The sequence below is a fragment of the Triticum aestivum genome, chromosome 6B (genome assembly GCF_018294505.1).
Source record: "Triticum aestivum cultivar Chinese Spring chromosome 6B, IWGSC CS RefSeq v2.1, whole genome shotgun sequence".
In the NCBI taxonomy this organism is placed as follows: Eukaryota; Viridiplantae; Streptophyta; class Magnoliopsida; order Poales; family Poaceae; genus Triticum; species Triticum aestivum.
The window spans coordinates 278,003,857-278,028,285 of record NC_057810.1 but is presented as its reverse complement, the minus strand read 5'-3'; the positions used below and the strand labels follow the sequence as shown (position 1 = coordinate 278,028,285).

At 46.4% G+C, this 24,429-nt stretch overlaps 2 protein-coding genes across 2 annotated transcripts; one reads left to right on the top strand and one right to left on the bottom strand.

Moving 5' to 3' along the window:
- The first annotated feature begins 3,052 nt into the window (after positions 1-3,052).
- Positions 3,053-4,373, top strand: LOC123136924 (uncharacterized). The gene is made up of 2 exons (XM_044556435.1): positions 3,053-3,299; positions 4,067-4,373. Exons 1-2 carry the CDS (start codon positions 3,169-3,171, stop codon positions 4,284-4,286), a joined length of 351 nt encoding a protein of 116 aa, XP_044412370.1. The 5' UTR covers positions 3,053-3,168; the 3' UTR covers positions 4,287-4,373.
- A 1,371-nt stretch (positions 4,374-5,744) lies between these two features.
- Positions 5,745-13,625, bottom strand: LOC123136923 (uncharacterized). Its single transcript, XM_044556433.1, has 14 exons — positions 12,171-13,625; positions 11,950-12,058; positions 10,749-10,935; positions 10,262-10,395; positions 10,031-10,159; positions 9,891-9,941; positions 9,548-9,641; positions 9,086-9,132; positions 8,725-8,932; positions 7,911-8,638; positions 7,677-7,832; positions 7,468-7,592; positions 7,332-7,394; positions 5,745-6,067 (listed from the first exon to the last, which is right to left on the bottom strand). Coding segments are annotated over exons 1-14 (3,408 nt in total). The 5' UTR covers positions 13,547-13,625; the 3' UTR covers positions 5,745-6,066.
- Positions 13,626-24,429: the final 10,804 nt, after the last annotated feature.

The following is a 24,429-nucleotide window of genomic DNA, read 5'->3' as shown; positions in this document are numbered from 1 at the left end:
GTCAGTCGGGAGTGCACGAAAGGGGAATATGTTTTCATCAAACACAACGTCACGAGAGATGTAGACGCGGTTGGTAGGAACATGTAAGCACTTGTACCCTTTGTGAAGAGAACTGTACCCTAGAAAAACACACTTCTTAGACCTGAACTCTAGCTTGCGCTTGTTGTATGGACGGAGGTGAGGCCAACATGCACACCCGAACACTTTGAGGAATGTGTAGTCCGGAACCTCATTAAGCAGAAGCTCAAGCGGGGTTTGCATTTTCAGGAGTCTCGAGGGAAGCCTGTTTATAAGAAAACAAGTTGTGGAGAAAGCATCACTCCAGAGCCGAAACGGAACAGACGCATGAGCTAGCAAGGTTAGGCCAGTTTCAACAAGATGACGATGCTTACGTTCGGCAGTACCATTCTGCTGATGTGTGTGGGGACATGACACGCGGTGCGAAATCCCAAGCTTGTTAAAGAACGAGTTGAGGTTGTGGTATTCACCCCCCCCCCCCCAGTCGGATTGGACATGGATGATTTTCTGCTTAAGAAGACGCTCAACGTGTGCTTGAAACTGAATGAAGACATCAAACACATCAGACTTACGCTTAATAAGATATAACCAAGTGAAACGGCTGTAAGCATCAATGAAACTGACATAATAATTGTGACCACTAACGGATGTCTGGGCATGTCCCCATACATCAGAAAACACAAGCTCAAGAGGATGTTTCACAACCCGACTAGACTCTGAAAACGCAAGCTGATGACTCTTGCCCTGCTGACAGGCATCACAAATAGTTTCAGCAGTTTTATTGGACACTACTGGTAAATCATGACGATGCAAAACATGTCGAACTATGGGAGCCGCCGGGTGACCAAGGCGCGCATGCCAGTGTGTAGGCAACACACGGACACCACTGAACACCTGAGGAGAAGACGGCGTGGAAGATGGGTGTGGCGCATCAAGTGCATACAGGCCATGGCGAAGACGACCGCTAAGTAGAGCGGCCCTCGTGTCCTGATCCTTGATAAAGAAACGAAAAGGGTGAAACTCAGCAAGGACATTATTATCACGAGTAAGTTGAGGAATGGACAACAAACTACATGTAGCAGAAGGAACACGAAGGACATTAGATAGATGCAATGTGCGAAAATTGTGTGCAAGTAGAGAGGCCTGACCAACATGTGAGATACGCATACCTGCTCCACTGGCGGTGTGCACCTGATCATGACCATGATATGGCTCCTGGGTGGAGAGCTTACCCATCTCACCGGTGAGGTGGTTGGTGGCTCCCGTGTCCATGTACCATGCGGGATCAATGGAGTAGGACGGAGTGCGACCATGATCACTCGTCACGGCGGCGGCGGCCTGCTTGTCATTCCCTTTTCCGTTGTTGCCAAGGCCCAGAAAATCTTGCTTGTAGCGACGATGACAACGGGAGGCAATGTGGCGCTCAAGGCCACACAACTGACAGGCCTGTGGAGCACCACAAGAGGAACAACACGCCACTGGCCGGTTACCACCCGTGATGGTCGGAGCATTGCCCCGAGAGGATGGTTGTGGACGCGGCGCCATCTTGCCACCTGAAGACGACGACCGCTGAGACTTGCCACGAGTTGCGGCATTGGCGGAGGCAAAACTGGGGGAGGCCCGACGCGCCTTAATGCGCTGCTCACGGCCCAGCAGACGTGCATAAAGCTCACGAGGTGGGAGCGGATCATCACGGCCATGAACATTCTCAATGAGGTTGTCATAATCATCATCAAGCCCATTGAGCACAAAAGTAGTGAACTCCTCATCCTGCAGTGATTGACCAACTGAGGCCAATGTGTCGGCGAGACCCCGCATCTTGTTGAAGTAGTCGGTGATGCTGAGGTCGCCAAGATTCGTCTCGCCTAGCTCGGTGCGTATAGAGTGAGCACGCGCCTGAGACTGAGATGCAAAACTGGTGTGAAGCGCCGCCCATGCCTCCCGGGACGTAGCGGCGAAGATGACCAGCGACGAGACGCTCGGAGTGAGTGAGGACTGGATGGCGGAGAGTATGGCCTGATTATGAGCCACCCAGGTGTGGTATGCCGGGTAATGAGGAGGCGGACACGGGATGGATCCATCAACATAGCCTTCCAGATAGCGACTCCACAGAAGAGGGAGCACCTGGGCACGCCAGGACAGGTAGTTGTCCGGCGCGAGCTTCACCGGCAACAGATGCGAGAAGTAAAACGGCGCCGACACCGTGGCTGAATCAGTGTGGGCATGTGGAGATGCGTAGAGGCCCATTGACGAGGCCGCCCCAGGATGTGCAGGATACATCGCGTGGGGCAGGTAGGCTCCAGAGGAAAAGGCCCCGGGGGCGCCGTAGTGCGCCGGAGGGGCACCGTAGGAGGCCGCGGACGCACCGTTGTGGGGGGGTGCGGGATCGCCGTGGTTGACCGCAGCAGGAGCCCCTTGAGGCGCCGGAGCGGCCCCTTGAGGCGGCGCAGCCGCCGAGTAGGGCAGCGGCGGAGGCGCGCCATAGTAGTGTTGCGGCGGCGGAGCGCCATAGGGCAGCTGAGGAGGCGGCGCGCCGTAGGGTTGAGGCGGCGGCGGCCAGGACGACGGCGGGGGCGGCGCACCATACGCTGAGGGCGGCGCCGGCCAAGACGACGGGGGCGGCGGCTGCCCTCCGTGCACCGCGGGAACATGGCCCGCAGGGGGAGCAGCACCAGGGGGCGCGGCGGCGGACGGGGTAACGGCGCGATCGCGATCTCACGATCCGATCGGTGAGTGGGGCGACGCGGCACCGTAAGCCATCGCGAGCGGCTGCGAGGCGAGGAACGGAGAGGCAGTAGCGAGGGTCGGCGCGACGGCGGCGGGAGGCACCGGGGTCGGCGCGACGGCGGCGGCGGCGGTGGTGGCGGCAGCGGCAGCGGAAGACATCGTAACCTAATTTGATACCATGTAAAACAAAGTATTTGGGAACTGCACGACGCCCCTAACCCGGGGTGTGGCTATCTCATTATATAGAAGTACCCAAGGGGTACAATACAACGTTACAATACAGATATACAGAGGCTACGTATATACAGTCTAACTGCTGGCCGGCTCCATCTCCACAGATCCCCCCGACTCCTCCATCTCAGCATTCCCAAGCGCACAGCAAACCACCAGTTTGTACGCGCGACAGCGAGGTGGAGCACGACGATGCAGCGTGCGATGGCGCGCACGACCAGGAGTATGGCGGCGCAAAGGCGCAGCGAGGCGGGCGCAGACCACGGCGAGGAGCAGGACCACGTCGTGGAGGCGATGACCACGCCAAACAGCCAACCGTCAGGGTAAGCTTTTTGTTCCTGCTCGTGTACATCTACTGCTTGTGCGTGGATGTGCATGACGTGCTTGTTCATGAGTTTGTAGTAGTAATTAGAGTAGAGAATAAGAGATTTGCAGTGGACTAGTGGTCAATTTCTATTTTTTAGTTTGTGACAAGAGAAAAATCAGACTTTACTGCATTACTGATCTGTAGTGGTCAATTTCAGTCAGGTTAGACTATAAACTCTGACTAAAAAGTGAAATCTGACTACAAATCAGAGAACAAGAGAATATGATACTTCTGATGGTCAATTCGAGTCAGATTCCGCTTCTATGGATATGCCTGTTAATTAGTACAGTAATTCGTTTTTACAAAATATGTCAGTTTATTTTTGAATTTCTATCAAGTGGATTGTGAATGATTAGTATAAAGTTAGAATCTGACTGATTAAGATTCATTTTCTCAACTTGGTCAATGTCATGTGCTCAACCCATGTCATCTGCTGAATAGAAGGGCTCACGGACTTTCGCTTTAATTATAGTTTATTTGGTTGTAAAATTGCAATTTAGGAATCGAAATTGTACATTTCAGACAAGAGATTTGTTTCAATTAAAGCTTGTGCTCAACTTTCTGCATGTCATGTGCTGAAGAAAGGATCTCACAGTCCGTCACTTTAGTTATTAGTCGTTTTGGTTGTAAAATTGTAATGTAGGTACCACATTTGTACAGTTCAGACAGTATGTACCTAATTTCACTTTAACTGAAACAAATGACTTTTTTTTCATTTTATAGCGCAATGGATTCTCATGGAGCACAAGGCGGTGCTGGGGCTATCACTGGGAATGTTAACCTAGCTACTTCCCCAACTCAAGCTACTACTGTGAGAGCATCACAAGGTCATGGTGGTGATGGGTCTGTTAGAGTTGTAATAAAAGAAAGCTCACATCAATTGTGTGGGAAGGAATTTTTGAAAAGAAAATTATTAATGGGGAACCGAAAGCTGAGTGCATGAGAATCTGAACGCTTATTTCATGTGGTGCCCTTCTCAGATGTCATTTTGTGAGAATTTGAGTCTGTATGTGAATGTTGTGCCAAGGTATTATGTATACGTGTTTTGATAGGACCCGATGGGTATCCATTGGATATGGATATCCATCGGGTTTGGACATGGACACAATTTTTTATCCGTGGGTTTTTTTATGGATGGGCAAAGAATAACCTCGTGGATTCGGATATGGATTTGATTTTGTTCAAAGCGGGCCGAACCCGATCCATTGCCATCCTTATACATGATCCTTGTTTATTTCCAAGGTTCCATGATAAATTATCATTTGAGCGTTCTTAGTTTGCAAAGGTTTCATGTATCATCACATCTGGAAATGAATTCATTCTGTCTAAAGCAGCAGCCTAACCTTGCCAACATTCATCTCTTGTCTTATCCATTGTCTGTACCCCATATTCGTTTTTCATGAAATTCTCCCACTCTTGTTTACACGAGTGTTCCACATTTTTCCCAATGTCTAACAATTGCAACAACACATGGCAGAAAGCAAGTGCTCCCGCCTCACCAACCAAACCAAAATTGAAACTATACAAAATGCACTCAGCACATAATCACTAAGGTACCTCCTCTCAAAAAAAATCACTAAGGTACCAGAGATAAGTATCACACATAAGGTTCTTAATTCGTTCAGATCCCAAACTTAAACATGTCTTCTTGCACGGCATTACGACCGTCCGCATAATACATAGCAGGGGCACAACCGAGAATCGATTGGAAACCACTACCACACCATACTCGCTATCGGGATGGCAACTAACATTTCCGTCCAGGATGCAGCGCTTTGATGGAACTAGTCTTTCACGCTTCAAAATACTCAAAATAGACGAAATTTGCACAAACTGAAACCACGTGGGAATCACTACCACACCGCAGTTGGGATGGCAGCTAACATTCCATGCCCAGCATGTACTGCTTTGATAATCCTGGCCAATGCACATGATATGCAATCCACGCCACACGCAATCTTCTCACTTCAGAATGGCACCATCTCTAAATATGAGACCTCAAACATATACATGTGCCATATGTACGTCAACTGAGTCGATTCAATTCATTACAAAAAAGTTAAAACAGAATTGATGCCAGTTAGCAGCAACCCAAAATAACAACATGACAAACTATTTAGATATTTAAGGCCAAAACATAATTTCAAATTATATATAGTTTTAAATTTTATTAATATTAATATATACATATAAAACAACGGCTCAAATTGCAACTTCAGGACTGCATCCAATCTAAAATGAAAAATCAATATGTTTTAGAACAGATATGTTTACATGTGAAAGCCCCTGATTTTCAAACTTATTAAGAAACCAAACCTCTTTTCTTTGGATGACTATGGACAAAATTAGAAGTTTTATGTAAGAATTTTTTAAAGCATATGCTCAAACTAAGATGAAGTCATAAGAATTTTAATATGTCACTAATCATTAAGCAAGCCCATGCGGGCATACAAATTGTTGACTAGTGCAAAGTAGTTAGGATGAGGAACGCTAGCAGTTAGAAATTATCTAATTCCAATGTGAATCAGACCAGTAGGCCAGCACCCATGTACAAAAAAAGCATGAGAATTCTGCACTCATTCTAGGCTTGATTTGGAAAAGCCAGATCTTCGAGGGTTGGAAAGCAGCAGCTGCTGCAGGTCCTCGGAAGGACACTGAATGATCCATCAAGTCCTTCAGTTTCTGACATGCTGCTATTGATTCAGCAGTACTTGTCCAAGATTTCTGGACGGCAGAGATAGAAAATAAACATCAGGACATTCACAGGATATTTTCTACAAAGGTATGTTGAACAAGCTACTTTAGGAGATGTTCATTTTGATCTCTATATACTAAAACATTTAACAGAGATTCAAATATAACCCTCTGTCCAAAAGTAAGTGTCTCAAGCTTAGTACAACTTTGTACTAGTACAAAGTTGAGACACTTATTTTGGGACGGAGGGAGTACATCATTAGACAACAGCGAGGCACTACTTGCTGTAATGAACTATATGATGGGGGCTACTACAGTGAAACAGAACTTCTAAAAGAAATTGTTAAGAGAGGTGCTGAGCATTACGACATTCAGCCATACGCTGCAGAAAAGTAAACCATAGAACCACTCACAAATAATTACAGTCAAATGTCATTATCAAACCTTTAATTACTGTTCATGAATTTTGTCATAAGAGGTAAGGAACTAAGGATCAATGAAAAATTAGGCGTACAGCCATACACTTAATCGTGCTTACGAGCGCCTAAGTGCAGCACGGGAGCCGAACGTGTCACTTCTGCCCTTCACGCTGAAGAAAGTGGGAGCTCGCCAGGGCGGAGCAGGTAAGCATTAGGCAGGCATGTACGCGCGGAGCAACAGGCAGGAGCAAAGCCAAAACAGCCCAAACAAGAGGGAAAGGGAGCATCGGCTTAGGGTCAGGATAGGAAGGGGGAGAGGAAAAGAGGATCTTGGCGGCCCCAACCACGCCGGACGCCAGGCATACTCCCGCCCTGACCCCGATCTCAGGTTATCTGGAGCCCCCCTGCCTCTCGACTTTGCTTCCCCTTGTGTCGATTTTGCGACTTAGTGCTTGGCTGTGAGCATGCCTTTTGTGCACTGTTCTGCTCTGCCTCTCGCTGGTAGGAATGTTTAGCTGCTAGCTGCTGCTGCTTTGTTGTTTGCTTGCGGCTGCGTATATGGATGTTATAGCTGCTAGCTGCTGCTGCTTTGTTGTTTGCTTGCTGCTGTGCATGGATATTTTAAATGCTAGCTGCTGCTGCTTTGTTGTTTGCTTGTTGCTGTTTATGGATGTTAACTGCTAGCTACTTTGCTGTTGTTGCTACTGCCTACTGCTAGCGGCTGTATTCCTGCTGCTGCCTGCTTAGGCGATCATTGCACTAGCCAGAGGCAAAACACTCATGCCTAACGCTTAATTTTTCATGGAAAGGATAATTCAGCCAAACTAAAGTAAACATGAGTGCAGGTGTTATGTCGCACATCCTAAGTAGCATACCACAGTTCTCTGTGTCGAGGAGAAAGTGAGTGCCTCCTGTACCATGAGCGAAGATTATCAATCCTACAAAACATAATATCAAAGTATAGTTATTATCTTGGGACACGCATAAAAGAGCAAAGTTTAGCGTGCATACGCTTCATTGTCATTAGGGCGAAACTCCATAAAGATTGAGAACACCGCTTGCGCAAGGAAGTTCCCATAGTAGTGCCCACATATGTGGCCAGGCTCTTCAAGAGTTTGAACTACCTGTTGTAAACCCTACAAGAGGAGATGACGTTTAAATTTTAGTCCCCCACCCAACACACACATGACCCACAAAAGGCGAAAGAAGTGCAGAATTACCTCCTTATCAGCAGTTTTGTTTTTCGGTCTGCGAACAACTCCCAAAAAATACTCTACGATTTCAGCAACGCGTTCATTCAGGATTGCCTTGTCCTGTGCTTCTTTAGCTTCATCTGGTACATTTGTTCTTAATGGGATAGGTGGGATGGTCTTCGACTGTAAACAAGAAGTTTCCATTAGCCGCATTTAATACAGAACTTCGTATTAAAATAGAAGTGAAGAGTAGTAACTTACAAACATAGCTTCCACAAAATGTTGCGTCACATGCCTGTTTAAATCAAGACAATGTACACGCTCCTCAGAGAAGGTGTGTGTCTTTCTCTTTACAGAATTGAAAAAGTATACACTCATCAACGGATATGCCTTCCACGCAATTTCTCTCCATATAAGTGGGGTGCCGTCATCATCAAAGAACTGAACTTTATTGACAATTTCCTCAAACCGTAACAGATCACTACCACTGAGCATTTCGTGTATTACAACAAGGTGAATAAGGAGACTCGTATTATCAAGCGGCTCACCAAATGACATATGGGTAAGCAGTTCGGTGAGGAAAACCTCTAGCTGAGAATCAGTAACGGTCTTTGAACGTTCATCGATGGTCATTTTCAGACTCGAGACGTAATTTGCAAATCTGCCGTTGTTTTTGAAAAAAGGCTTGATGAGAATATACAGTTGTTTTAGATCAAGAAATGCGCTTTCAGCACTAGCGTCAGCAACAGTCGGCATCAAGATTAAGAACTTGCCATTCCTGATGACCAGATGGCACAGCTCAAATCTGCCTTTCCAGGTTTTCTTTTGAATGAGCAACATATTAATCACGAATCTGAAAGACTCGGCTAGTAAAAATAGGCCATCACCACTACAAGCAGTAATCTGAGTTTGAGCATATGCACACACAATCTTCGTGCACCGTTCTGTAAATGATTCCATCATTTCATCCTGGAAACTCAACCCAGCCCCTACAGTATCAATAATAAAAGGCATATATTTAAAAAAAACATAAGATGGAAGCAAACATACGACAAAAGTTGTTATAGGTACTAACCGGTTAAGTCAGAACTTGGCGTGACTTCAGAACCCGACCAATGTCCATGCCTCAAAAGCTCAGTACTTAGAATTGCAACATCCCAAAAAGATGAGTTGGGTAATGCATTTTCAAGCATACCATGTAAAGAAGGCAGAAGCCATACATATCCTACTTCTAGTGCCTCAATCATATCATCAGACAAGGACGAGCATGATCTTGCCAAATCCTGAAGATTCATTAAGCATATATTATCATTCGTCGACTCAACAATTATAGCACCTAATTGTCTACTACCACAGGAAAACAAGTTTTTTCAGACAATCAGGTACAAATAATGTGCTAAATATGAGTTCTTTGAATTTTTTTATTACAAACAAACCTGACATTGCAGCTTTATGTCATCTTGTGCTGCACTGGATGTCATTCCTGCATAAAGCAGCAGCCAATAATTATGATGGTGCAAGGAGAACAAAATTAGTTCATCTATGATATTTGCATAAGCGGTTACAGCAAGACAACACCAATGACACCCCTCCTAAAATGCATAAGTTCTTACCTGGTACTCCCTCTCTCCCATATTAGTAGTCGCAAAAAATGGATGTATCTACACATATTTCAGTGCTAGATACATCCGTTTGGGCGACAGCTAATATGGGACGGAGGGAGTAGTAGTTAGTATAATTCTACATATAAGTGTTTAAAATACTAAATTGACAATGCATTCTCATCCAAACTCCACATATGTAAAACAGCCGTGAGCCCATCTATCTCTACCCCAAAACGCAATTAACCAGCACATACCATACAGAAAAACTCAAAACAGTTTAAACTAGCAAGTTACCTTGGAAGAGATAATCGGTGAAAAGGTTCGTCAGGGACAAGTCCTCCCATTCTGGATTTTCTTGTTTCTGATTTTGCAATAAAGAATACGCGACCTGCACAGAGAAATTGTAAGCCAGGGAGTACTCATGTAATAAGCATCAAAGAAACAGGGGGGAAAGGAGGTTTGCCTCCAGAACTGATCTATCCCCCGAGGCGTCACGGCACCCAAGCCTAAACACCCTCGCCCTCTTACCACCCACAACTATCCCCTTTGTAATCTAGGTTGTGACGGAACACTATAGACAAATTACGGATTTTTTTATAAGTTTTTACAATGTACCAACTGGTAGCTTATTGATTACCTGAGTATCCATCACATTACGAAGAGTGATGCCATATTCATTAAAGAGTAACTGCGGAATATGACCCATCAAGAAGTTAGTCACTAGAGAATCTTTTACAGATACAAGTATTGAGAATGAACAAAGACACAGTAAGGCACCTTGCTTAAAGGTACACAGCTGTGAATAACTTTTTTTATGGTCAACGACTCCAACACCACCTTGCAAGCTTCAACAATCTTTTTCCCGCGGATAGTGTCGACAAAGTAAACGGTCTCACGCAATGAAAGCTGAAAAATTAAAACGTTTTTGGATTAGCATTGAAGTAACAGGGCATGTGGACTGCACTGTGTCTCAGTATATCATGAGAGAGAATGTTCATTTCAGCTCACCAGCAAAAAACTCATGTCACCCCTTTTCTGATAGTTCAGCCCAATTACCACTGAGCTCGTAGCAGGGGGTTTGAGGAAGAAATCGGGTAGATATGAGGGTTCTGTAACCATCTGAACAAATGATTTTCCAGGGCCTGCAATACGATCAACACACCATGGCTTAGTTATTGTATGTAAGTAAAAATATAACAGCTGGTCAACCAGCAAACACGAAACACCCTACTTCGTGGCAACATACTTTCAGGTAAGGATTCACAATAAATTGTGAGATTTCCTTCAGGAAATGTTTCCAAAATAAGACTGCATGAAAAGAGTCCATCCACATAAAAATGAAGAGATTGAATAAGCTTAAAAAACTTAGAAGTGGCATACAACCCTACCTCCCACCCACATGAACCCATCGCCAAACAACAAAAAGTCAACCTATGTCAAATAAAGATAAAAGAATCATGGTGGTAATGTTACAAAGAAAGGGGAAACTGCGAACCTGTCCCGGAGACAACGTCACCAGATCCTGAGACTGTTTCTTCGTTGACTTCAAGAAGCATGGCTCTTTTCTGGTCAAAAAGTAGCAGCTGTTGTGTGTCATCTGGGAGAAGACTGAATGCTGCTTTGAGGTCTGTCCTCAGTTTCTGGACTGCTGCCATTGATTCGTCAGTACCTGTTGGAGAATTCTGACGGCAGGGATTGAAAAATAAACATCAGCACATTTTTTACAGAACACTGAAAACAGAAAGGTATGTTGAACAAACAACTGTTAAAGGTGTTCCTTTGGATCTCTATATGCTGAAACATTTTAACATGCAATTTTAAATATATATATTATTAAACAATGGCAAAGCCCCCTCCTGCTGTACCAATCAACTTTGTACAAATATATGATAAAAATCTTAAACAGTTCATATGCATGCATCCCTTCAGTCTATCAAGTACAGGAGAGGCAATGGTAGACTAGTACCAAATAGCCCTTAATGCCGAATGATGGTCTTAAAAGATATTCAGCAAACAAGTTATACACTTGTATTTTTTGCTTAATTGCATCACAATCCAATGCCATTATTACCAACTGCCAAGGGTAATTATACACATGATAAAGACAGAAGAAAATTCTAATGTAGTCCCATTACACTAAACTTCATTACTTGAACATTTGACTGTGTTCCATCGCTAGTTTGCTACTCAGTTCTGATTCTTGCGAAAAAAAACATCAACATAATATATTTCAAGAAAAAATACTGCACAAACTTAAAGGGAAAAAAACCAGTCACACAAAAGATGTGGTTCATTCAACTTAAACTTGATTCATATGCCAGAATAGTTCATACTCGACCAAATCCTAGTTCATCAGACTGACTAGTGTGCTATTGTACAAAGCTCAAGCATCAGCCATCTTATAAATAAATACGTAAAGTCTGGTCTTCTAAATGGCTATCCTATTCCTTCCATAATTTCCTTTATGTGCCTGTCCAACTAAGGCATTTGTCCTGAAGCTCCTGCTTGGTTTGTGCTGGCCTAAAACCCATAGCAGATTTAGGCAGTTCTTGTCAAAGGGAAAATATTATGGTTTAGATTGATCAATCTTAGTTATGCGCATATATTGCATCATTGGTAATGTGAGTTGTTCCTGCGTTTATGTTTGCAAGTGATTGTTTACTTAGAAAGTTAGAAAGCATCAGAAGCAATATCACCTCCATCTCTCTGCAAAGACACCGCTCAATAGCATAAAAGGAACGAATACTCTCCAAAGAGGAAAATCTTTGTTTGAACTGCATGAAGTTAGGGCCTTCAATGAATTTCCTACATAAAGAACAGAGGTGAAACAAAAAGGAAAAAAATTAGCTCATGATTCCTCATTGTGACAAACAATTCAAACCAAAATTAATAAAATGTGTTCTAAACAAAGCCTTACTCGTATAAACCCAACCAGTTATTGTTCATCCTTTTGACCAAAAAATCTCCTGGACCTTTAGCAGCTAAACCCTTGAGAAACTCGCCTTTTTCAAATGGTGGCAACAGTGGTGAATGATCAACAAAGCGAGAACTCCCATCAGATGGTGTTGTAATTCTCAGATATGGTTCAAAAGGAGCAAGAAAATTGCTTGTGAGCTCCAAGAAATGCTGCCGCAGTGTTGTGTTGTTGATGGCTAACATGGACTTGGAGTCCACGAGTCTTCTTAGAACAGACTCGTCTGGGTTTGTAACTGGCACATATTCACTCCATAGGGCCTCCCTATACTCTGACAAGAGGGAAAGAGGGCCTCTTCTTAAGTGTATAGCTTTCATCAAACACTTTAGCTTCACGGGCCTCTCATTTAACCGATTTGTTGATGCTGGGGATTGCCCACCAGAGATCCCTACGGACACAACATTTGGTATACTATTGAAAACCTCCAGAAACAGTAAGTCTGTCACGCCGAGAATAATTGGGACCTTGTCTTCTACAAGTTCAGCAAGGCGTCGAGTGTCTGGACTGGGAATAGTAATATATGGCCTGAAATCCACACTGGAAAACACTGGGGCAATGAGACTAACCAAACCGCAGACAACCTCGGAGCAATGAGCTGGTGATTGCGCCACAACTAGTATGGGTTCACCGATTAACATCAATTCCCACAATGTCCAGAGGTCATCCAGCAGACCAGAGAACTCAGTAAATAAATCGACTTCATGAAAAGGACCCGGGTTCTGCGGCAGCAACAGTGGGATAGCGCCTGCAGCGGCAAGCGGGAGATGGACTCGCAGCATGGTGCTGCCAACGGGGAGCTCCATGGGGCACCCTGGTGATGGGTCCGGCCAGTCAGCGACTTGCGATGCCACAGTCCACAGCGCGGTCTGGCTGGTGTCCAGGCATTGAGGGCCAAACATCTGGACCAGATCACGGAACAGACCAGCATAAGGAGCATCCGAAAGTATCACAAACGACTTCTGCTCGACGCGGTCTGGGTGCTGGCGCTGGCGCTGGCGGTTGAATACAAAGCCGTATATGAAGCTGCCCTCCGCAGAAGGGGGTGGGTTCGGAATACGGAAGGAGAATATAGAGTCGTGGACCGGCAAGGGGGAGGGATGGTGAGAGGTGGATTCCAGGAGGGAGGATAAGACGATGTGCCGGTCAAGGCAGCCGTGATCGAGCGCGTCCGCCGGAATGCAACGCTCCACCAGCTGTCCTTGCTTCGGGTCGGAGCGAGTAATGCATAACGCCCGCACCCACCGCGCCAGCGCGGCGGGGTCGGGCACAGGCGCACCGGCCTCGGCCTCGTCGCCCCGCGGCGAGACGGAGGGAGGCATGCCGCGGCGGGCGGCGGGCGGCGGGCGGCGGGCGGCGCCGGGCTGTGTGTGTTGCGAAAGAAATGAGGTGAAACCCTAGGCTAGGCTGCGAGGGGAATTTGATCTTGTCACCGGTCTCTTGTTCGGGCCAAAGGTGGGCAAATGGGCCCGGTCCTAACCTGCTGGCCCGATAGGTCAGTGGCGACTACACTCAAAACTATCTAAATTCCTACTTAAGGAGCGCAAACTATATCCCATGACTTGGGACGTTGGAACAATGAGACCTTTGAAAACATGCCGAAGGAGATTAAAAGACTGAAAACGGAGCTGGAGAAGCTTCGGTTTGATCCTAGTCGAGCAGCTCTGTCCCACGTTGAGCTCAAGATAAACGAAAATTTAGTTGAACTCTATCATCGGGAAGAAATATTATGGAGGCAGCGATCCAGGATTGAGTGGCTAACGTCGGGTGACAAAAACACAAAGTTCTTCCACTTGAGAGCGAGCATTCGAAGAAAGAAGAATATGATAAAGGCCCTTCAAAACTCTCTGGGAGTCTTGACAGATGATCCAGATGAACTTAAAGCAATGGTGCATGATTTTTATAAAACGTTGTATACATCAGAAGGTGTAAACAATATGGAAGCAGTTCTAAATTGTGTACCAGCCAAGGTAACATCAGAGATGAACGAGTTACTTGTCGCACCTTATAGGGGAGAAGAAGTAAAGACAACCCTTTTCAGATGTTCCCCACCAAGGCACCGGGACCCGGCGGTTTTCCAGCTCATTTCTATCAACATCACTGGGATCTTTGTGGTGTTGAGGTAACGGAGGCGGTTCTCAGGATAATTCGGGGAGAGGAGAGTCCGGAAAGCATCAATGATACGGTCCTCGTTCTCATCCCTAAGGTAATGAACCCTTCTATGCTAACTCAATTCCGATCAATCAGTTTATGTAACGTGTTATATAAGATTGCGTCCAAGGTGATTGCGAACAGATTGAAGATGATTCTTCCGGACATCATTTTAGAGGAGCAATCAGCCTTTGTGCCAGGCAGGCATATTACAGACAACAGCATCAGTGCATATGAGTGCCTTCACTTTATGAAACGCAGCAAGGCCAAGGTTAACAGTTTCTGTGCCCTAAAACTCGATATGATGAAGGCATACGCCAGACTAGAGTGGGATTATCTACATGCGATGATGATAAAGCTTGGCTTCGCCCCATCTTGGGTACAAATAGTAATGAACATGGTGCGGTTAGTTTCTTTTTCAGTACTTTTTAATGGTGAGAGACTTGACACATTTTACCCATCCAGAGGCATTCGGCAGGGAGATCCGATATCCCCATATCTCTTTTTAATCGCAGCAGAGGGCCTTTCGTGCCTACTGAAATCCAGTTCCTCGTCGTCTCAGCTAGAAGGGATCAAGGTGGCAGCCACGGCGCCAGCCGTGAACCATCTCCTTTTCGCTGATGACAGCCTGCTGATGTTTAAATCGAGTGTTGAAGGGGCTGTTGCAGTATCAAACTCGTTGGAACGTTACTGTTTGGCATCAGGACAGCGGATAAATCATGAGAAATCCTCTATATTCTTTAGTAAAGGGTGTCCACAAGTTATGAGAGACAGTATCAAGTGTTGGGGAACGTTGCATAAAATAAAAAAATTCCTACGTTCACCAAGATCAATCTAGGAGTTCGTCCAGCAACGAGAGAGAGGAGTGCATCTACATACCCTTGTAGATCGCGAGCGGAAGCGTTCAAGAGAACGGGGTTGAGAGAGTCGTACTCGTCGTGATCCAAATCACCGGAGATCCTAGCGCCGAACGGACGGCACCTCCACGTTCAACACACGTACGGTCAGCATGACGTCTCCTCCTTCTTGATCCAGCAAGGGGAAAGGAGAGGTTGATGAAGATCCAGCAGCACGACGGCGTGGTGGTGGATGCAGCAGGGATCCGGCAGGGCTTCGCCAAGCGTCTGCGGGAGGGAGAGGTGTAGCAAGGGGGAAGGGAGGCGCCAAGTGCAAGGGTGCGGCCGCCCTCCCTCCCCCCCCCCTCTTTATATAGGGTCCCCAGGAGGGTGCCGGCCCTAGGAGATGGGATCTCCTAGGGGGGGGGGGGGGCGGCGGCCAAGGGGGGAGCCTTGCCCCACAAGGCAAGTGGAGGCGCCCCCTCCCCTAGGGTTCCCAACCCTAGGCGCAGGGGGGGCCAAGGGGGGCGCACCAGCCCACCAGGGGCTAGTCCCCTCCCCACTTCAGCCCACAGGGCCCTCCGGGATAGGTGGCCCCACCCGGTGGACCGGTACAATACCGATGACCCCCGAAACTTTCCCGATGGCCGAAATAGCACTTCCTATATATAATTCTTCACCTCCGGACCATTCCGGAACTCCTCATGACGTCCAGGATCTCATCCGGGACTCTGAACAACTTTCGGGTTACTGCATATTCATATCTCTACAAACCTAGCATCACCGAACCTTAAGTGTGTAGACCCTATGGGTTCGGGAGACATGCAGACATGACCGAGACGCCTCTCCGGTAAATAACCAACAGCGGGATCTGGATACCCATGTTGGTTCCCACATGTTCCTCAATGATCTCATCAAATGAAACACGATGTCGAGGATTTAATCAATCCCGTATACAATTCCCTTTGTCAATCGGTACGTTACTTGCCCGAGACTCGATCGTCGGTATCCCAATACCTCGTTCAGTCTCGTTACTGGCAAGTCACTTTACTCGTACCGTAATGCATGATCCCGTGACCAGACACTTGGTCACATTGAGCTCATTATGATGATGCATTACCGAGTGGGCCCAGAGATACCTCTCCGTCATACGGAGTGACAAATCCCAGTCTTGATTCGTGCCAACCCAACAGACACTTTTGGAGATACCTGTAGTGCACCTTTATAGTCACCCAGTTACGTTGTGACGTTTGGCACACCCAAAGCACTCCTACGGTATCCGGGAGTTGCATAATCTCATGGTCTAAGGAAATGATACTTGACACTTGGAAAAGCTCTAGCTAAATGAACTACATGATCTTTGAGCTATGCTTAGGATTGGGTCTTGTCCATCACATCATTCTCCTAATGATGTGATCCCGTTATCAACGACATCCAATGCCCATAGTCAGGAAACCATGACTATCTGTTGATCAATGAGCTAGTCAACTAGAGGCTTACTAGGGACATGTTGTGGTCTATGTATTCACACGTGTATTACGATTTCCGGATAATACAGTTATAGCATGAATAATGGACAATCATCATGAACAAAGAAATATAATAATAACCATTTATTATTGCCTCTAGGGCATATTTCCAACAGTCTCCCACTTGCACTAGAGTCAATAATCTAGTTACATTGTGATGTATCGAACACCCATTGCGTCCTGGTGTTGATCATGTTTTGCTCTGGGGAGAGGTTTAGTCAACGGATCTGCTACATTCAGGTTCGTATGTACTTTACAAATATCTATGTCTCCATCTTGAACATTTTCACGGATGGAGTTGAAGCGACGCTTAATGTGCCTGGTCTTCTTGTGAAACCTGGGCTCCTTGGCAAGTGCAATAGCTCCAGTGTTGTCACAGAAGAGTGTAATCGGCCCCGACGCATTGGGTATGACTCCTAGGTCGGTGATGAACTCCTTCACCCAGATTGCTTCATGTGCTGCCTCCGAGGCTGCCATGTACTCCGCTTCACATGTAGATCCCGCCACGACGCTCTGCTTGCAACTGCACCAGCTTACTGCCCCACCATTCAAAATATACACGTATCCGGTTTGTGACTTAGAGTCATCCAGATCTGTGTCGAAGCTAGCGTCGACGTAACCCTTTACGACGAGCTCTTCGTCGCCTCCATATACGAGAAACATGTCCTTGGTCCTTTTTAGGTACTTAAGGATGTTCTTGACCGCTGTCCAGTGTTCCATGTCGGGATTACTTTGGTACCTTCCTACCAAACTTACGGCAACGTTTATATCAGGTCTGGTACAGGTCATGGCATACATGATAGACCCTATGGCTGAGGCATAGGGGACGACACTCATCTTTTCTCTATCTTCTGCCGTGGTCGGGCATTGAGCTGAGCTCAATTTCACACCTTGCAACACAGGCAAGAACCCCTTCTTGGACTGATCCATATTGAACTTCTTCAATATCTTATCAAGGTATGTACTTTCTGAAAGACCTATGAGGCGTCTTAATCTATCTCTATAGATTTTGATGCCTAATATGTAAGCAGCTTCCCCAAGGTCCTTCATTGAAAAACACTTATTCAAGTAGGCCTTTATGCTGTCCAAAAGTTCTATATCATTTCCCATCAAAAGTATGTCATCCACATATAATATGAGAAATGCTACAGAGCTCCCACTCACTTTCTTGTAAACGCAGGCTTCTCCATAAGTCTGCATAAACCCAAACGCTTTAATCATCTCATTAAAGCGAATGTTCCAACTCCGAGATGCTTGCACCAGCCCATAGATGGAGCGCTGGAGCTTGCATACCTTGTTAGCATTCTTAGGGTCGACAAAACCTTCCGGCTGCATCATATACAGTTCTTCCTTAAGGTGACCGTTAAGGAATGCCGTTTTGACGTCCATTTGCCATATCTCATAATCATAGTATGCGGCAATTGCTAACATGATTCGGACGGACTTCAGCTTCGCTACGGGAGAGAATGTGTAACACCCATGATGCGGCTATATCTCCCACGTGTCGAAGCACGACTTAGAGGCATAACCGCATGGTGGTTTAGTCGCAAGAAGGGTCATCTTCACACGATCCCATGTAATGAACAAGAATGGGATAAAGAGTTGGCTTACAATCGCCACTTCACACAATGAACATATAATTCATACATCATTCAGAGTACACACATGGTCCGACTACGAACGAAGCCAAAAGAAAAGAAGATAACCCAACTGCTAGATCCCCGATCGTCCCAACTGGGCTCCACTACTGATCAACATGAAACGAAACATAGCAACAACCAAGATCTTCGTTGGGCTCCCATCTGAGCTCAGTTGCAACACCTGCACTGGTATCATCGGCACCTGCAACTGTTGTTGTAGTAATCTGTGAGCCACGAGGACTCAACAATCCCATTACCATGGGTATCAAGACTAGCAAAGCTTAATGGGAAAGGAAGGGGTAAAGTGGTGAGGTTGCAGCAGCGACTAAGCATGATATGGTGGCTAACATACGCAAATGAGAGTGAGAAGAGGAGCAAAGGAACGGTCGTCAACTAGAAATGATCAAGAGGTGATCCTGAACTCCTACTTATGTCAAACATAACCCAAAACCGTGTTCACTTCCCGGACTTCGCCGAGAAGAGACCATCACGGCTACACACGTGGTTGATGCATTTTAATTCAGATCTGGTGTCAAGTTATCTACAACCGGACATTAACGAATTCCCATCTGCCACATAACCGCGGGCACGGCTCTTGAAAGTTTATAACCCTGCAGGGGTGTCCCAACTTAGCCCATGATAAGCTCTCGCAATCAACGAAGGATATACTTCTCCCAGGAAGACCCGATCAGTCTCGGAATCCCGGTTTACAAGACATTTCGACAATGGTAAAACAAGACCAGCAAAGCCTCCCGAATGTGCCGACAAATCCTGATAGGAGCTGCACATATCTCGTTCTCAGGGCACACCGGATTGTCCAAACTTCCGGTAGGCCAGCCCAGAGTTGCCCCTGGTGACCACCGGCGGCTGACAGGTTGGATCAACACTCACGACGAGCACTGCCCTGAGGGGGTAAATAAAGATGACCCTTGAGTCTGCAGAACCCAAGGGAAAAAGGCTTAGGTAGGCAAATGGTAAAACCAAGGTTGGGCCTTGCTGGAGGAGTTTTATTCAAAGCGAACTGTCAAGGGGGTCCCATAAATCACCCGACCGCGTAAGGAACGCAAAATCCGGGAACATAACACCGGTATGACGGAAACTAGGGCGGCAAGAGTGGAACAAAACACCAGGCATAAGGCCGAGCCTTCCACCCTTTACCAAGTATATAGATGCATTAATTAAATAAGAGATATTGTGATATCCCAACATAATCCTGTCCACCATGGAGCAATCTTCAACTTCACCTGCAACTAACAACACTATAAGAGGGGCTGAGCAAAGCAGTAACATAGCCAAACAACGGTTTGCTAGGAAGGGTGACAAAGGTTAGAGGCTGACATGGCAATATGGGAGGCATGGTAAACAAGTGATAGGTAACGCAGCATAGCGATAGAATGAAGCAACTAGCAAGCAAAGATAGAAGTGATATCGAGGGTAATGGTCATCTTGCCTGAGATCCCGCAAGAAAGAAGAACGAGTCCATGAAGAAGACAAACGGACGTAGTCGAATGAATCCTCACAACTCCGGAACGAAACTGAAGCTAACGAGAGAAGCAAACCGGAAAGAAGCAAGCAACATGGTAAGCACACAAGCATAAACATGTCATGATGCACAAACAAGTATGATGCATGTCCGGTTTAATAAGGCATGGCATGGCAAAGTGCAACAAACAATACTACAAGTTAAGTGGAGCTCAATATGCAACGAGTTGCATATTGACGAAACACCACATCGAATTATTTTAGTTTACTCTCGGTTAGGCTACCAAACAATATTAAGTGTTATAAAACATGGCAAGAGGTGAAGCATAAATAAACTAACTATTTAGGCAAGTTTAAATGAGGCCGGAAATAACAAACAACAATTCCGGAAAATCCCCATATGTCATTTAGCAATTGAAGCAACAACAAATTTTAAGCATTTAAATGTTGTTATCATGATGCGGATGACATATGCAAGTTTTATGCAATTTTATGAAAATGTTGACATGAGCATGTTATGAAGCATTTGGTCACCATGGCGGAACGAAAAGGGTGCCACGGCGGCGAAACGAAAATGGTGCCACAGCAACATTCCGGTCCCGGTAACTTGAGTGAGATACGGATGCAAACGAGAAGTGTGCGGATGCGTGGAGCACGCAAGAGATGGGGAGTGATCCCGGATACCGGGTGTCCCACATGACGGTGGCATGGCAAACGAGGAACGTGCAAAGACAAATCGATCACGGTGCAAAACTCGAGCATCTTATACAACACACAAGCATTCGTTCACGGGCGTCATCTCGTCATTATACCTTTGAACCGTGCTTTTTCGGAGCGGTTCGGGTTCGATACGATGTAGAGGAAGTAGTCGTTCACGCGTCGTCGTGGGAAGTAGTTGTTCATGTGGCGACGGTACTGGAAGTAGTCGTTCTCGTGACGGTAGTGGAAGTAGTTGTACACGTTCGTTTCGAAGAGGCACTTGACGAATCCAACATCTTCGGGGCGACAATAGTGGAAGTAGTGGTACACGTTTCGTAGATGTTCGGGTCCGGCGAGGAACTTGACATCCTGGTACTTGGCGTCCACTCGGCCTTGACAGTGATGAAACAAAACACGATGCTTGTGGTACTTGGCGAGTGGAGGAGGTTGGTTCTGAGCAGGTCTGGCCTGTCCTAGCGGGCTGCTTGCCGGCGAGGTTCAGGTGAGGTCGCCGGCCGGTGGAGGTGCAGCAGAGGATGTCGTGGGGCCGGGCTCCTCCTGCTGGATTTTGGCGACGAGCGGCGTGGGAACGAGGCAGGAGGTCGCACAAGGTGTAGCAGAGAGAGGCGGTGGGGGACTTGGCGGCAGGGACGTCCTGAAGCTGCTGCTGGTGGCGCTCGTGGTGGCCGGAGATGGGCACTAGCGAGGCGAGGGAGAGGCCAGGCGCGGAAGACGGCGTGGAGGCGCAGCACTGGTCGCGGTCGATGGAGAGGGGCTTGGCGCGGCGGGGACGAGCTCACTCCGGTGAGGGTGCAGAGGTCCAAGGCACGACTCTCGTCGACGTGGACGAGGCGAGGAGGAGCTGCTCCCGTTCGTCCCGGTGCTCGACAGAACGACGTAGGCGGGACTTGGCGGCGGGGCCTCGGCAGCAGGGAGGCGCGGCCATGGCCGGGCCCGACGGATCCGGACAGGGGTGGCGCTTGACGACGGAGGGCGACGCGAGGCAGAGGAGATCGAGGGCGTGAGGTGGCGGCGTTACGGGTTCGAGCGAGAGGATCTCGCTCCTCTCTGGCAGCGCGAGCGGGGAAGGAGGGAGAGACCAGGGGATCGAGAGGAGGGGATCGGGGCTAGGGTTAGATAGGCGCTAGGGTTGGGCCTGGTTGCTAGGCTGCAAGGCTGCTGGGCTTGCTCCTCTCTCCCTCTTACTCTTATTTCCTTTAGCAGAAAACAAATTAGAGAGAAGAAAAAGAAAGAGAGGGTTAAGGAAAGAATTTGCGCATGGGGATTATTTTCCAGAACTCGCAAAAATGAGCTCGATCCAGGAAAATAAAAGAGGCGTGATTGAAAGATTTAAATCCAAAACCATTTGAATTTAATTCAAATGGTATGGACTAGGATAACATTTTGGAAGAGTCCAAAAATGTTAAGAATTTAGGAGGAGCCTCGATAAAAGAGGTAAGAATTGTTGGCAAAGTTTGGGGACCAAACTTGAAGTAGAAAGGCCATGGGAATTTTGCAAGTGTGTTACGGTTAATTCCAAACTAATGGAATATTTATTATAAGTCCCTAAATATCGAGAGGATATGTTATAAAGAGAAATCACCATGTGAATCCCTTGATTTAAAAGGATCAAAGATCCATACAATTTATTTAGTTGAGTATTTAAAAATTAAACGACATGATGGCATGATGCAATGCAAATGATGCAACAAACAAAACAAATCACACGACGAAACTCGGAGTAGCTGGAAGTCTTTTGGAGCGTCGGTCTCGGGGCGTTACAGAATGTCTCATCGTAGTCAATCCCTTGAACTTGTCGATAACCCTTCGCGACAAGTCGAGCCTTATATATGGTGACATTACCATCCACATCCGTCTTCTTCTTAAAGATCCATTTGTTTTCTATTGCTCGCCGATCATCGGGCAAGTCTGTCAAAGTCCACACTTTGTTTTCATGCATGGATCCTATCTCAGATTGCATGGCTTCAAGCCATTTGTTGGAATCTGGGCCCGCCATCGCTTCTTCATAGTTCGAAGGTTCACCGTTGTCTAACAACATGATTTCTAAGACAGGGTTGCCATACCACTCTGGTGCGGAACGTGTCCTTGTGGACCTTCGAAGTTCAGTAAGAGCTTGATCCGAAGTATCTTGATCATCATCATTAACCTCCTCTCTTGTCGTTGCAGGCACCACAGGAACATCTTCCTGAGCTGCACTACTCACCGGTTCAAGAGGCAGTACTTCATCAACTTCCACTTTCCTCCCACTTAATTCTTTCGAGAGAAACTCTTTCTCCAGAAAGGACCCGTTCTTGGCAACAAAGATCTTGCCCTCGGATCTTAAGTAGAAAGTATACCCAATGGTTTCCTTAGGGTATCCTATGAAGACGCATTTTTCCGACTTGGGTTCGAGCTTCTCAGGTTGAAGTTTCTTGACATAAGCATCGCATCCCCAAACTTTTAGAAACGACAGCTTAGGTTTCTTCCCAAACCATAATTCATACGGTGTCGTCTCAACGGATTGAGACGGTGCCCTATTTAAAGTGAATGTAGCTATCTCTAGAGCGTATCCCCAAAATGATAGCGGTAAATCGGTAAGTGACATCATAGATCGCACCATATCCAATAGAGTCCGATTATGACGTTCGGACACACCATTTCGCTGAGGTGTTCCAGGCGGCGTGAGTTGTGAAATGATTCCAAATTTCCTTAAGTGCGTACCAAATTCGCGACTTAAATATTCACCCCCACGATCTGATTGTAAGAACTTTATCTTTCTGTCACGTTGATTCTCTACCTCATTCTGAAATTCCTTGAACTTTTCAGAGGTCTCAGACTTGTGCTTCATCAAGTAGACATACCCATATCTACTCAAGTCATCAGTGAGAGTGAGAACATAACGATATCCTCCGCGAGCCTCAATGCTCATTGAACCGCACACATCAGTATGTATGATTTCCAATAAGTTGGTTGCTCGCTCCATTGTTCCGGAGAACGGAGTCTTGGTCATCTTGCCCATGAGGCATGGCTCGCATGTGTCAAACGATTCATAATCTAGAGACTCTAAAAGTCCATCAGCATGGAGCTTCTTCATGCGCTTGACACCAATGTGACCAAGGCGGCAGTGCCACAAGTATGTGGGACTATCATTATCAACTTTATATCTTTTAGTATTCACACTATGAATATGTGTAGCATTACGCTCGAGATTCATTAATAATAAACCATTCACCAGCGGGGCATGACCATAAAACATATCACTCATATAAATAGAACAACCATTATTCTCGGATTTAAATGAGTAGCCATCTCGAATTAAATGAGATCCTGATACAATGTTCATGCTCAAAGCTGGTACTAAATAACAATTATTGAGGTTCAAAACTAATCCCGTAGGTAAATGTAGAGGTAGCGTGCCGACGACGATCACATCGACCTTGGAACCATTCCCGACGCGCATCGTCACCTCGTCCTTCGCCAACCTCCGCTTATTCCGCAGCTCCTGCTTTGAGTTACAAATATGAGCAACCGCACCGGTATCAAATACCCAGGAGATACTACAAGCACTGGTAAGGTACACATCAATTACATGTATATCACATATACCTTTGGTTTTGCCGGCCTTTTTGTTCGCTAAGTACTTGGGGCAGTTCCGCTTCCAGTGTCCGCTTCCCTTGCAATAAAAGCACTCAGTTTCAGGCTTGGGTCCATTACTTGACTTCTTCCCGGCAACTGGCTTACCGGGCGCGGCAACTCCCTTGCCGTCCTTCTTGAAGTTCTTCTTACCCTTGCCTTTCTTGAACTTAGTGGTTTTATTCACCATCAACACTTGATGTTCCTTTTTGATCTCCACGTCCGCTGATTTCAG